General features: G+C 38.7%; 1 protein-coding gene across 2 annotated transcripts in view; it reads left to right on the forward strand.

The window, feature by feature from the left end:
• Window positions 1–15,423, forward strand: part of ESF1 (ESF1 nucleolar pre-rRNA processing protein homolog) — a 74,196-nt gene that overhangs the window by 24,115 nt on the left and 34,658 nt on the right. For both annotated transcript variants that reach the window (XM_066387112.1, XM_066387113.1), the window contains exon 9: window positions 6,304–6,462. In XM_066387112.1, coding sequence (XP_066243209.1) covers window positions 6,304–6,462 — 159 coding nt within the window. The remainder of the gene's footprint in view (window positions 1–6,303; window positions 6,463–15,423) is intronic.

Here is a 15,423-nt window from a genome sequence, read left to right on the forward strand (position 1 = left end):
GGAGAGGCGCCCATCTGCTTCTCCACCCCTCCCCCTCTCCTTCCTCTCTGTCTCTCTCTTCCCCTCCCACAGCCGAGGCTCCATTGGAGCAAAAGATGGCCCGGGCGCTGGGGGTGGCTCCTTGGCCTCTGCCCCAGGCGCTAGAGTGGCTCTGGTCGCGACAGAGCGACGCCCCGGATGGGCAGAGCATCGCCCCCTGGTGGGTGTGCCGGGTGGATCCCGGTTGGGCGCATGCAGGAGTCTGTCTGACTGCCTCCCCATTTCCAGCTTCAGAAAAATACAAAAAAAGTAATAATAATAAATAAATAAACCTGGGTCCAGCATCCTAGGCCAACTCTATCCACTACACTACCACCTGGTCAGGCAAAAAATCTTTGATAATTTCTAATAAGTATCTACTGGTGTCAAACTCTTGAGTTTTAGTTTAATCTAAAAATGTCTTCATTTTGCCTTCACTTGTGAAGATGTCTTTACTGGTAAAATGTTCTAGGTGGAAACACCTTTTCACTGGTTTCTGACTTCATTGTTGGTTTTGAGAAGTCATCTATCAGTTTAACTTTTTCCAGTCTTTTGAAGGTTATCTGGATTTTTTCTTTGACTGCTTTAAAGTTTTCTCCTTTTTTTGAACTTTACAGTTTTACTGTAGAACTAAGAGTAGATTTCTTTTTGTATATTGGGCTTGGAAATTGAGTTTCTTGTGTTTGTGGCATGGTATCATCAGATTTGGAATATTCTTCGTCATTATCTGTTAAGATATTTCTTCTTTCCTCTCCTTCTGGGACTCTAATTAAATGTATGTTAGCCCTGGCCGGTTGGCTCAGCGGTAGAGCGTCGGCCTAGCGTGCGGAGGACCCGGGTTCGATTCCCGGCCAGGGCACATAGGAGAAGCGCCCATTTGCTTCTCCACCCCTCCGCCGCGCTTTCCTCTCTGTCTCTCTCTTCCCCTCCCGCAGCCAAGGCTCCATTGGAGCAAAGATGGCCCGGGCGCTGGGCATGGCTCTGTGGCCTCTGCCTCAGGCGCTAGAGTGGCTCTGGTCGCAATATGGCGACGCCCAGGATGGGCAGAGCATCGCCCCCTGGGGGGCAGAGCACCGCCCCTGGTGGGTGTGCCGGGTGGATCCCGGTCGGGCGCATGCGGGAGTCTGTCTGACTGTCTCTCCCTGTTTCCAGCTTCAGAAAAATGAAAAAGAAAAAAAAAAAAAAAAAAAAAAAAAAAAAAAAAAATGTATGTTAGATATTTTCACTGTAACTTCAGTGTTTCTATTATATTTTTTAGTCTTTTGTTTCTCTGTGCTATATTCTGGATATTTTCTTATGATTTATCTTCCAGTTCACTAATTTTCTTTTCAGCAGTGTAGAAAATGCTGATAGACCTATGCATTGAATTCTTAATTTGGGTTATTGTATCTTTTACCTGTAATGGCGCCCAATATGGCTATTTTTTACATCAACAATATCTTTTTATAGTTTTCTAATCATTGCAGATACTGGTAACACTTCTGTAAACAAAGTAAACATGTTTTTGTTGTCTGTGTCTAATAATTTTAGTGTTTCAAATCTCTTGGGGTAGATTTCTATTACTTTACAAGATAGTTCTCTTTTGTTGACTCATGTGCCTCATTAACTTTGTGGGCTGATTTGATATTTGAGGTGAGAGTACATAATCAGAGAAAACCTTCCCTTACACTGGTCATTTGCCACAACTACTTCATTTTAAGGCTCAAGGTTTCCTGGGCTTTCCGGATGACGTAAGCCTTCACAAGGTCTGGTTTACTTCTGGTTGACCCTTGCTCTGAGAATATATTCCTCTGGGTCTGTGCTTAATGCAGGGGATACTAGTTGACATCCCCTCCCTCATGGTCTTTAACTTTTGTACTCTTGGCACTGCCAGGCTGCCCAAGCGTAGTCCCACAGCTATTTCTTTTGTGGGTCAGTAAATGCTCTCAGGTTAAGAGAGATCTTGAACTCTGGGATCATCTTTGTGGTGCTCCCTTCTCTTGGATACTGACTTTGTTATCCTTCACTAACTTGTCAGGTTTTTAAAGTTTTTTTTAAAACCCTTAGAAGTTTTTAAAAATATTTTTAAGATTTTATTTATTGATTTTTAGAGAGAGGAGAGAGACAGAGATGGAAAGAGAGAGAGAGAGAGAAAGAAAGGTGGGAAGTGGGGAAAGGAGCAGAAGCAGCACCTTGGGAGTTTGATTCTCGTATGTGCCCTGACCAGGCAAGACCTGGGTTTTGAACTGGTGACCTCAGCATTCCAGGTCGATGCTTTAATCCACTGTGCCACCACAGGTCAGGCCTTTTTAAATATTTAACTCAACTTGATGTCCATAGTGAAAAGTTTGGTCTGATGTACCTAGCTCACTATTCATGGAAACAGAAATTCCCAGATTATATTTTTATTTAAAAAATTTTTTTTGATGAGTAAAATGATTAGTAGTATATTTCAAAATTGAATATGCTGTTTGCTTAAAATAACTTTTAAAAAAAAATAGATTCCAAACACTTCTTTTTCCCTGTACTGGATCTTGCTCTACTATCTCCCTGATCTCTTCACATCTCCATTCTTATCTAATAGAAAAATTCCCAGTCATGCAAAATTATGAGTCAAAGACTTGGTGCTGACAGCAAATGAAGAACCATAAATGTTAGACACAGATATAAATGCTCATAAATGGTCTGTTTCTAGCTTAACATTTTCATAGGTGTCCTTTTGGCTTTTCTTTTACGTACATATTGTTTTTATAACCTAAACCTGAAATTAATTAAATCCTAAAATGTGTTTTTAGTATTATCGTAGGACCATTAAATCTTAACTTTTTTTTTTTTTTTTTTTTTTTTTACAGAGACAGTCAGAGAGAGGGATAGACAGGGACAGGAACGGAGAGATGAGAAGCATCAATCATTAGTTTTTCATTGCGCATTGCAACACCTTAGTTGTTCATTGATTGCTTTCTCATATGTGCCTTGACTGTGGGCCTTCAACAGACAGAGTGACCCCTTGCTCAAGCCAGCGACCTTGGGTCCAAGCTGGTGAGCTTTTGCTCAAGCCAGATGAGCCCATGCTCAAGCTGGCGACCTCAGGGTCTCAAACCTGGGTCCTCGGCATCCCAGTCCAACACTCTATCCACTGCGCCACCGCCTGGTCAAGCAAATCTTAACTTTCTTAAAAGAGATCCTGTGGTTGGACCATCACTATCCGTTTTAGACTACCGAAGCTGTGGCTTCCCTTTCCTAAGTATTTCGTAAAGGACTATCTTGCACACATGGAATGGAAAGTCATATTTAATTATTCTAGTTTCTTTGTTTAGACATCTCATATTAATAAAACTACATAATTGCTTAGCTGTTTAATAATCATTGAAAAAGTATATGATTCACAATGGTAATTATGTTGGTCACAAAAGCCTTTACATTTTAAGGCCTGAGTGGCTGTTGCTTACTAATTTCTGTAGCATTCCAAAAATTGAGTATCCATTTTTCAAATAGCCTTTGTGTCCTCCCTCCCACACACAGATATACTAATGTATTTATATTTTCTTTTCATTTGCATGCTATGTGGTCATTTAGCACTTTACTGAAAATTGTGGATATCATTACTTCACTAGCAGCTCTGAGATAAAAAAAAAAGAGGATATTCCATGTATACTTGTGCGTATTGGGTACAAGTTTTTCAAATGGATTTCTTTGGTTTTGAGAGAACAACAATGCCATCATTGACATTAGGACAGCTAATATTGTGGGAAAATAGCATTAATTTGTCAGTATAGCCCTAGCTGGTTGGCTCAGTGGTAGAGTGTCGGCCCAGAGTGTGGATGTCCTGGGTTTGATTCCCTGTCAGAGCACACAGAAGTGACCATCTGCTTCTCCACCCATCTCCCTCCCCCTCCCCCTTCTTTCTCTCTCTTTTCCCTTCCTAAATGGGTTTGAATGTATCAGCCCCAGACTCTGAGGATGGCTCTGTGGAGCCTCCACCTCAGGTGCTAAAAATAGCTCAGTTGCAAGCATGGCCCCAGATTGGCAGAGTATCAGCCCCAAATAGGGGTTGCCATGTGGATCCCAGTCTGTCTCTCTATCTCCCCTCCTCTCACTTGGAAAAGAAAAAAATGTCAGTATATTCTTTCTTTTATATAGAGAGCCAGAAAGAGACAGAGACAGGAAGGGGGAGAGGAGAAGTATCAACTCCTAGTTGTAGCACTTCAGTTGTTCATTGAGTGCTTCTCATATGTGCCTTAATGGGTGGTAGTGGTGGTGGGAGGGGGCTCCAGCCAAATCAGTGACCCCTTGCTCAACCCAGTGACCTTGTGCTTAAGCCAGCAACCTTTGGGTTCAAGTTAGTGACCAGGAGGTCATGTCTATGATCCCATGCCCAAGCTGGTGAGTCCACACTCAAGCTGACGACCTTGGGGTTTCAAACCTGGGTCCTCAGCATCCAGGTTGACACTCTGTCCACTGCACCACCACTTGGTCAGGCTGTCAGTTTATTCTTGTTAAGATCTTGGGCTCTGCTGGTTTCAAGTTCTGACTCCGTCACATTGAGCAGTTGTATAAGTTTTCTTAGCCCCCACCCATTTCCTGCCAGAGCTTTGAGGCTCCTGATTGGACAGGTTGTGATAATGTTCATACAGTGCTGAGCATATTGCCTTGTATCACATATTTTTATTTTGAAAACTTTAGGATTAATGGCTTTTTTTTGAAATATACTGTTTCTAAAGCATGCATTTTTCTTCAGTATGTTAATTGATTGCACGTTTACTTTAATCTGTAATTTAGTGTAGTATATTTGAATGCCTTAAGTTACTACATGTTCCTAGTGTTGTTTGAAAGGAATCATAGCAGTGCTTCCTACTATTACAATTAATTTTTTCACTCATTATACAGTATTAAGGCTTTTACAAATTATTGTCCTTGAATTGTGAAAAAAAACAGACCTACATGAATTATCCCACAGTTTGGAGCTTCAGAAAGTAAATTTTAGTACTGGAAAAAATCAATTTAAAGTAGGCCATCAGAGACTTACCACTAAAATTTCAACCTGGAAGGAGCTTGCTTCTAATTATGTTTTCAGAAGTAAGCTTTTAATAGAAAGAAATACATTGCCATTTTGTTAATGTGTTCCTGATGTTTTATCCATTGAATTATGGGATACATGACAGAATTCCATCCAACATTATTATTGTGGCACAAAGCACAAACAGAAAAAAATGAATTTCAGCTGTTTGAGTGAAAATGTAAAAGTGTGATAGGATGGAAAGAATGTCCTGGACTATTTTTTATTCATTTAAAGAAAAAACTGTAAAAACATTTATTTAACCAGTCCTTTTTCCATATCACCTTTTTAAAGATGTAAGGACAATCTATTAACATTGATGTTTCACAGCTAAATGCTTAATAATGTTGGTCATTTTTAGTTAACAGTTAGCCAAAGCTCACAGTAGAGAGGATCTTCTTTTTTCTACTTCTAAATTTTTCTTTCCTGGGACATTCAGTCAACTCAGTAAGTCTATGTTTTGCATTAAAACCCAGCATCTTAATTTATGGTTTTGCCTTGGAGAATTTCAGTGGAAATATAGAGCAAACAAACGTTTCACGTATTAGTTTTCTTTGGTATTTGTTGCCCATGAATTTTATACTGTTCCTTTGTGTTGTAATTATTTTTATGAAATCAGGAAATGGAAATGTGAATATTTTTTCCACACAGAAATTAATTGAATAAACTTCTATCTTATTTGTTCTTATTAATATATTAAAGAGATCCTGAGAGTAAGCATTTTTGCTCACCCTCAAATGGAAAGGACTCATTATTCTTTTTCAGATCACAAGTAACTTCTTTATTTGTCTCTTCATGAACAGCTAAATCCATGTATTGTCAAATGCATCCCAGCAATATTTAGCCTCCTTTTATTGACCATAACGTTTTATAGCTTTTGGTGGATGGTAGAGAACAGAAAGAGGTACAAAATGTCATCCTGCTGTCATGCTTGTCGGGAACAGAAGTTCCAGGATGTTACATGACTACAGAATTATTTTTAAATATAAATTCTAATAGAAAGGGAGATCCCCCAATGTGCTGCTAAGACAGTGTTAACTTACATTGCAACTGATTTTTATTATAAACAAAACCTAAGTTTTTGATTCAATTCATTTAATATTAAGAGGTTTAAGTCTGATGTTGATATTCTGATATTACAGTATGTCTGACAGCATCTGTCAGGAGAATGCTAGATTGACTGAGATTTAAACACTGGAGTTAGACATAAATTATTCCTGTATATTAAGTAAAATTGATTTTTTTGTTAGGGGATGATGAAATCAATGTAGAAGAAGATGGGAAAACAAAAAAGACCCAGAAAGATGATGAACAAATTGCTAAATATAGGCAACTCTTGCAAGTTATTCAAGAAAAAGAAAAGAAAAACAAAGAAAATGATATGGAAATGGAAATTAAGTGGGTTCCAGGTAAGAATTAGATACTAACTAAATGTTAACTTGTATTTCTCCATTTTAGGATGTTGAGTGCATTTTAGATGTGACAGAAAAGAAGATTAACCTATCTTTGGAAACATAAACTTTAAAAATCTTATTTTCCAGGAATGTTTTGGGGAAGAAGTTAAAATGGTATCTGCCAACATTACTTAGTTCTGAGTTACTTGGGGACTGGTGGTGTGACTCTTGCCAGTTTATTCTTGGTTTCTTTGATTTACTAACTACAAATCAGCCCTGTCCGTTTAGGAAAGTAAAACTTTCCTAGGTTTGATTCTAGTATTTTCAGGATATGGAAACTTGAATCCAGGTACTATATATTTTAAAGTCATTAAACCTTTTTTAAAATATGTAATTCATAAGTGGACTTTTTCACCTATAACCTGAACTAGACTTTAATTAGTGACGTTTCTCTGATACAAAATGCGTAATACTTAGTTTTGCATCTCAGTTTTGCTAGGAATAGTCAAAAAGATAAAGCATAGTAAGTGATTTTTATTGCTGCCTTGAACCGTTCATGTTTTTTTGGAGTAGTACATTACCAACTAAAACCATGTCAAAGCTGAACTAAGATAAAAGCTAGGAGAAACAAGGATTGTTTTCTAGTGTATACAGTTTTTCAACCATCCTGGGCAAATCAGCATGTATGTTTGCAAACAGTATTGATTGTGCAGATTACTGCTTTTTACATATCTGTAGATCTTTTAAAGCTAGGTATAATTTTAGATAGAATTCAGTTCTTTCAGCCTCTAGATGAAAGAATGCTAGCTACTTATAACACTGTTGCTTAAAAATTAAGTGTTCTATGTACATTTCTGTTTTTTTACAACTAGTGTATTTTTTCACTGAGAATAACATTTGTACAGTTCTTTTTATTTGGGAAAAAACTTAGCATATTTAAATATCTGAGAATCGAGTGACTATTGTCATAAAAATATTAGGATGGACATGTATCTTCTGCATATTCCTGTATGAATGCAGTGCTGTGTTGTAAGGCATTTGTTTTAAATATTTGGCTTTTTTAGGAAGTGACGGTAAGAAAAGATGAAGTGTGGTAGTGTTATTATGTGAAAATGGTTGAGAGAACTCAGTTAATTAAGCCTAAATAAGAAAAGCCTGAGAAGTGACTTAATAGTTATTTCCAAGTACTTGTAGGATGAAGATGTAAATGATTTACTCTCTCTTACTATCAGAAGTTAGTGCTTTTGCCAGTGGATACAAGTAGAAGGAAACTAGACTTCAAAGTAATATAAAGAAGAATTCTCTATATTGTATGATTTGTCCAGCCCAGGAGCCCAAAGGCTGCTTTAACGGGGTGAGCACCCTTTGTCAGTAAGTCTCACAATAAGGCAGACCACTCTGGGATGTTTGTGAAGAAATATTTCACTTTGGATCCTTGACTTTATTATTCTAAGAAATGTTGAATTCTATCTTTAAAGTCAAATATGTTGTGCTTAGCCAGGTGATGGCATAGTGGCTAGAGCATCTGACTGGGACGCAAAGGACCCAGGTTCAAAACCCCGAGGTCACCAGCTTGAGCGAGGAGGGCTCATCTGTTTTGAGCACAGACCCATCTGGTTTGAGCACAGCTCACCAGCTTGAGCAATGGATCAGTCTGCTATAGCCCCCCAGTCAAGGCACACATGAGAAAGCAATCAAAGAACAACTAAGGTGCTGCAAGGAAGAATTGATGCTTCTCATCTCTCTCCCTTCCTGTCTGTCTGTTCGTATCTGTCCCTCTCTCTGTCTCTGTCACACACAAAAAGTCAAATATGTTGTGATTATAGCTTAATTCTAATCTTAGAATGAACTTATTGAAGATATTATAAAAGAACATATTTTGATTTGGCTGACTGAGAAAGTTTTAAAATTAAATTAATTGAGAAGTCTGATAGCAAGTATTTCAGAGTTATAGTGAGTAGACTGTATCCAGCCTTTGTCTTTATTTATAGTTATAGAGTACTAATACCAAAAGGTCATATTTTTAACTTAGGTCTATAACCAGAAATTTTAAATAACAGGCTCTCTGGGATAGACCTTCCTTGGTCATAATGTATTATGATTTGTATATATTTCTAGACTCGATTTAGTAATGATTTTGCACCTATGTTAATGAGAAATATTTGTCTACAGTTTTTGTTTTTTTGCAGTGGCCTTAGTTTTTGATACTGGAGTAAGGCTGACCTCTTGAAATGAATTAAGAACTATTTCCTCTTTTGTTTAGCAGTACTTGTTTATCTTTACTCTTTTATTTGTGGATTTAATATTAATGTCAAAATATTTTGAAATGTAAAAAATACTATCTGTAATTCCATTACTCTAATTTGGCCACTGAGTGATTAGATGGATTGTGATTTAATTGATTATTCCTCTGTTGTTGAATATTTAATCATTTCTAATCTTACACTACAGTAGAACTGTGGCATTGAAAAGAAATGTAACCTAAGGCTGTTACCGATTCCAAACCCACAAATATCAGTACTTTCTTAGATCTGTTCACTTTTATTACCAACCAAATAATTGGCTTGCTATTTTAGGGATTTTAGTTTTAAAAACAACTTTTTGAAAAATACACTTTTCTCTCCTCCCCCCTCCCCATTTTAGAAATATCTCCATGCAAGGAGAAGCTAGTGCTGGCAGTGAGGCTCGCTGACCAGTCAGTTACGTAACTTCCTCACATAGCAACTCCCCACGTGCTGTGAATCAGCCTGTGGTTCTCTCATGCACTTTTACAGTTACCAGTGTCAAAACCCAAACTTTAAATCCCAGATGCCAAGCATCTAGGATGTTATAAATAATCTATGGCTTTTCCATATTTTGAGCTATTTTCATAGGATAGCTTCCGAGAAATAGAATTGGATTGTACCAGCTTATAATGCCTTCAACAATGAGTAAAAGTGCCAGTTCCATGGAATTATCAACATTGTGTGTATATTTTTTACTGTTAGTTGAACGGAGGGAAATTGATGTTCTGATATATAATGCCCTTTTTTTTTTTTTTTTTTTTTTTTAGTATCTTACAGGTCTATTTTTATTCTCAGCGCAGGGTTTTACATCCTTAATGAGGAGAAAGTATCTTACGTACTTTTGTGAAATATTCCAAATTATATTCATGTATCATTATACAGAGATAGCTCAAATAATATCTGAACAATGATTGTACCACCTTGTCATATTTCTGTGTATAATATGCTGTGCCACTTGTCCTCAGGTCTGTTTGGTGCGTGTATGGGCTTCTCTTCCCCATCATGCTCACATAGCCACCTGGAGAGACCAGAGTTGCATGTTTTCCCCTTTTTAAAGTTACCTTTGACTTGTGGTATTAGGCAAATAAACTCAAAGTTATTTTTTCTTATTTAACTAAATCCATAAAGTGTATAGTGCATTTAAAGTAACTGTAGTATTTACGTAGATCCCGATAGGGTGTTGCTGCTGCCTGTGAGTTCTTGACGTGGACACACATGCAGCGGTGTTGGTAAGAGGTATAGGGTCTTTCACATAATAGACAGGGTAAATGGGATCAGTGAGCTAATATTGTCGGACCTCAGTTTACTCATTTGGAAAGAAGGACTAATAATAGCTTCCTTGTTTAATTTGAGTATTTTTATAAAGGTACCTTATAAGCTACAGAGTATTGTTCGTATCAGATTCATATTTCATTGGATATTTGTCTTAAGAAATATGTGTTCCTGGCCCTGGCCGGTTGGCTCCACGGTAGAGCATTGGCCCGGCGTGTGGAAGTCCTGGGTTCAATTCCCGGCCAGGGCACACAGGAGAAGTGCCCATCTGCTTCTCCACCCTTCCCCCTCTCCTTCCTCTCTGTCTCTCTCTTCCCCTTCCGCAGCCAAGGCTCCATTGGAGCAAAGTTGGCCTCGGCGCTGAGGATGACTCCATGGCCTCCACCTCAGGCACTAGAATGGCTCGGACCGCAGCCGAGCAACGCCCCAGATGGGCAGAGCATCACCCCCTGGTGGGCATGCCTGATGGATCTTGGTCAGGCACATGCGGGAGTCTGTCTGACTGCCTCCCTGCTTCTAACTTCAGAAAAATTAAAAAAAAAAAAAGTGTTCCCAGCAATAATTACCCTGAACCACAGGAGTTTTGTGATGTTATACTTCAGTAAACCACACAGTGTCAGTATGAGATTATATTGTATTATTCATAGGTTTTTTCTGTGGCTTCAATTTCCAAAATATTAACCCCTGCAGAAGAAGTACTCTTAATCACTAACACTTGCTGAAGTATGGTTTGTTGGTTTGGTTTTTATTTATTTTTTGTTGGTTTAGTTTTTAAAAGGAATTTTACTTTAGCCTATTTAAACTTCCTGTCTTTTTACATTGGTTTATACAGTATAATAGCGTCAGGAGTATCATTCCTTAAGAGTAAGGGAGACAGATAGCAGGTATATGAGAGTAACAGCTAGAATGAACTATTCTTTATATTGATAGTCTAGGTCCTTATGAAAATGTGGTACGACAGTCTTATTAATTGGGATTATAAATAAGTAAAAATGTTGGAATTTTAAGATTTTGTTTTGTTTTTTTTGTTTTTTTTGTATTTTTCTGAGGCTGGAAACGGGGAGGCAGTCAGACAGACTCCTGCACGCGCCCGACCGGGATCCACCCGGCACGCCCACCAGGGGGGGACGCTCTGCCCATCCGGGGCATCGCTCTGCAGCAACCAGAGCCACTCTAGTGCCTGGGGCAGAGGCCAGGGAGCCATCCCCAGCGCCCGGGCCATCCCTCGCTCCAGTGGAGCCTCAGCTGCGGGAGGGGAAGAGAGAGACAGAGAGGAAGGAGGGGGGAGGGGTGGAGAAGCAGATGGGCGCTTCTCCTGTGTGCCCTGGCTGGGAATCGAACCCGAGACCTCCGCACGCCAGGCCGATGCTCTACCACCGAGCCAACCGGCCAGGGCCTGGAATTTTAAGATTTTAAAAGAAAGTTGTAATTCATTATTTTGATGTATGAGGAGTAATATTTTCTATTTCAATGTGTTGCTAAGAAGGTATCCTTCCTGACTCACACTGATGAGTGTAGAGAAGGTGATGCATGTAATTAACATAATGGGCCTTTATCAGTATTGTACCTCATTAGGGAATTTGTTTTATTTACACACACACACACATATATATATACACACACATACACACACATATACATATATGCATATACATATATATGTGTATATGAAGCATAATCAGTTTTATTCACTAAATAACCTCCCCATAATATTTTAATTAATCTATGTAATAAATTTTGTTACAGATAGTGCACACTGTATATAAAAAATACCTTTGAAATTTAATCCAGAATATAAACAAATAATAGCATTTTTTTGTTTATACTCTTAAAAGACATTAGATATGATGAGTCTCTTTTTTTCTTTGTTATCTCTGGTTTAATATACACTGGTGAGTAGGATAGCTGGTCTTTTTTCTACTCAACAGTCTTTAGTCGCCCAGCTTTCCTTCAGACACTTATTGAGCACCTATTGTATGGCAGGAACCATGTAAACAAAACTTACAAATCTTTGACCCCCGTAAGTCCTGTATCCTGGTGAAGAGGAGGACAGGCTAGTCTCTAATAGGAAAAACACTTGAGCAGGGAATAAAGGAAGTGGAGATCCGGGAGTGAGCCATGCAGAGAAAAGAGTGTGAACAGGGGAAACAGCAAATAGGTAGCCTTGCAACTGGGGCTCATCTGTCATGTCTGAGAGCCAGCAAGAAGAGTGGGAGTGGAGTGAGGGAAGGAGAGAACAGTCACTGAGGCCCGAGGTAACACGGTGCCACACCCGGAAGGCCATATAGGATATTTTAAGGGTTTGAACTTGTTCTCTGAGTTAGATGAAAAACTGTTGGAGTATTTGAGCTGATTAGGAATACGATCTGACTTTTTTTTTTTCAGTTTTATTGAGATGTAATTTACATACATCACTGTGTACATTTAAGTTGCACAGCATAATGTTTCAATTTATACATATTGTGATGGGATTGCAGCAGTAATTTTAGTTAGCCTCCATCACCTCATGCAGATACAATAAGAGGTTCTGACTTATTCTTAACAGTATCACTCTGGTTGCTAGCTTGGGAGTAAATTAAAGTGAGAGGCAAGGACCAATTGGAGAGATCAGTTAAGAGGCTATTGCAATAATCCTAAAAGAATGAAGATTATGGGCGAAACAGGTTTGCAAGAGAACCTCAAAAATTTTCTTTTGGTCACATGTTAAGTTTAAGATGCCTATTAGATATCAAAATAGACATACCAGAGAGACAGATAAACAGTTTAGGGCAGGGGTCTCAAACTTGTGGCCCGAACAATTTTGTGCGGCCCGCAGACTAATCCACAAAGTTCAAAATATTTTGGATAAAATTAAGTAAGCCCGTGGATTAGTCTGCGGGCCACACAAAATTGTTCGGCGGGCCGCGAGTTTGAGACCCCTGTTTAGGCTGGAGATATAAATTTGGGAATCTTCATTATATACTAGATCTCTGAAAGTGAAGAATATCCAAGTAGGAAAGGAAAGAGGCTCAAAAACATCCCTGGAATACTCCAAAATTTAGAGGTTGAGGTCAGCAAGGAACATGTAAAGGCACTTGGAAAGAACCTGCCAGAAACACAGGAGGAAATTCAGGGTTGCGGGGTATCTAGTCAGCCAAGTACAGAAAGCATTTCAGTGAGAAATGGGTCAATAATGTTGTACAGACTAAGAGTGGCCATTGAGTTTATCAATGTAGAGATCATCAGTGATCCTGAAGAGTTTGGTGAAATGGGAAGGATGAGACTGATCGTGGTTCTAGAGAGAATGAGGAATGAAATTGGAGATAAGTATAGGTAAGTCCTTTTTCTAAGATGTGTGACTATTAGAAAGTTGTAGGCATCATGACACTTCACCCTTAAATATTTCTTTAGCATGTAATGTCCAAAAACAGAAACATCCTTCTGCGTGAGTACAATGCCATCATACGCTAAGAGAATTTAATGTTGATAAAATAATAGTCGGATCTCACTTATTCCAATGGTATTTTTTGTAAGTCTTTCCTGATGCAGGATCACTCACTTTTAAAGTATCTACAATAGTTGGCTTATAGAATACCCAACAATCTAGATTGGTCTGCTTGTTTCCTCACACTTCAGGTAAAAAGTTTTTGGCAAGAATTCTCCAAAAATGTTGTTATATACTAACCACTAGTACATATCTGGAAGCACATAACGTCCATTTGTCCCATTATTTGTGCTGTTAATTCTGTCTACTCAGTTGTTAGTGTTCAACTGATTCCTCCATTATAAAGGCACATTTTTTCCTTTGTAAATGCTAGTAATTTGTGGGGTGTATGGATATCCTGTTTCCTAACATTTTACCTGGTTAGCCCTCACTGGTGATTGCCTGTTTGAGTCTCTTCTATTGTTGGTTGCAAAATCCTGATTTTCTACTTCTGACATTTCTACATTTATTAGCTAGCATTTCTAACTAATAGTAGTAGAGCTTCCTCCCTACATTTTTTTTTACATTATTATGGACTCGTGGATTGACAAATACTGAGTTTTTTTAATAAAGGGTAAAAACAAATAGGAAGGAAACTAGAGGGAGAAATGAGATCAAGAGGGCATTTTTCTTTAATATGAGAAAAATAATGGCATGCTGTATGCTTCTGGGAATGATCCACCAGTGACAGGGGAAAATGATGCAGAGAACTGCATTCTGAAGTAGGCAAAAGGAGCTGAGCTGTGTTTGTACAAGTGGAGTTGGCCTTTGGTAGTGTCCATTATAACAGGAGAGAAGGCAAAGAATAGGGTCACGAGGGCAATGGGTAGAAAGGTGGTGGGCACTTGGAGTACTTTTCTATTTACTTGTATTTTCTTAGTGAAATAGGAAATAAGGTCATCAGCTAAGAGTAGGAATAAAGAAGGAGGAGAGGGTTTAAAAAAGAATAGATGAAATAATTGTCTAAGAAAGTAGCAAAGAGGGAAATCTATTAGTATTGCTGAGCAGCAAGCAACAGGGTGCACTTGAAATTCCTGGTCATGTAAGGCAGTGGTCCCCAACCATTTTTGGGCCATGGACCGGTTTAATGTCAGAAAATATTTTCACGGACCGGCCTTTAGGGTGGGACGGATAAATGTATCACGTGACCGAGACAAGCGTTAAGAGTGAGTCTTAGACAGATGTAACGGAATCTGGTCATTTTTTAAAAATAAAACATCGTTCAGACTCAAATGTAAATAAAACGGAAATAATGTAAGTTATTTATTCTTTCTCTGCGGACCGGTACAAAATGGCCCACCGGTCCGTGGCCTGGGGGTTGGGGACCACTGATGTAAGGTAAAATGAATCAGTACGTTTTCTTTAGCCACATTTATGGGCAGTGAAAGCATGGAGTAAGGAAGGAGTTGGATTAAGCCAGACTAGAAGTCTTGTCAACCAGGAAGGATGAAGCAAGAGAGGAGCAAGAAGGTTGAGGGCGAGGGAGTGTTTGTAATGAGGGACCATGGCACTGTGTTGGGTTAGAACGGAAATAAGGGTATGCTGAATGCAAGGGATGGGGGAAAACAGAGGATTGGTGGATTATAGGTCCCTATGAGACAGAAGAATTGTTAGCCTTGGGGTACTAGAAAGAATAAATGGAAAGATTGGAGACAGCGATTGAAGAGTAGGACGTAAGTTAAGATTTTGGTAAGGTTGCAGTTTTGGTAATGACATGTTCTATATGTGATTCTGAGAGTGAGTTTCTGAGATGAGGTGGAGTACAGAATAAGTCATGGATTGGTAAGGCCCAGAGTGTTGAGAGGATCATCTGTGTGGATATTGAAATCACCGAGTATTATGACAGTATTAGTATTGAAGAGAGCAACAATGAGCCAAAGCTCAGCTCTTTAATAAATGAGGGAAGTCATTAGATATCTGCGGTAAAGAGGGATAGTAGGTAGTATAGTCTGGTAA

This window comes from Saccopteryx leptura, chromosome 5 (genome assembly GCF_036850995.1).
Source record: "Saccopteryx leptura isolate mSacLep1 chromosome 5, mSacLep1_pri_phased_curated, whole genome shotgun sequence".
NCBI lineage: Eukaryota > Metazoa > Chordata > Mammalia > Chiroptera > Emballonuridae > Saccopteryx > Saccopteryx leptura.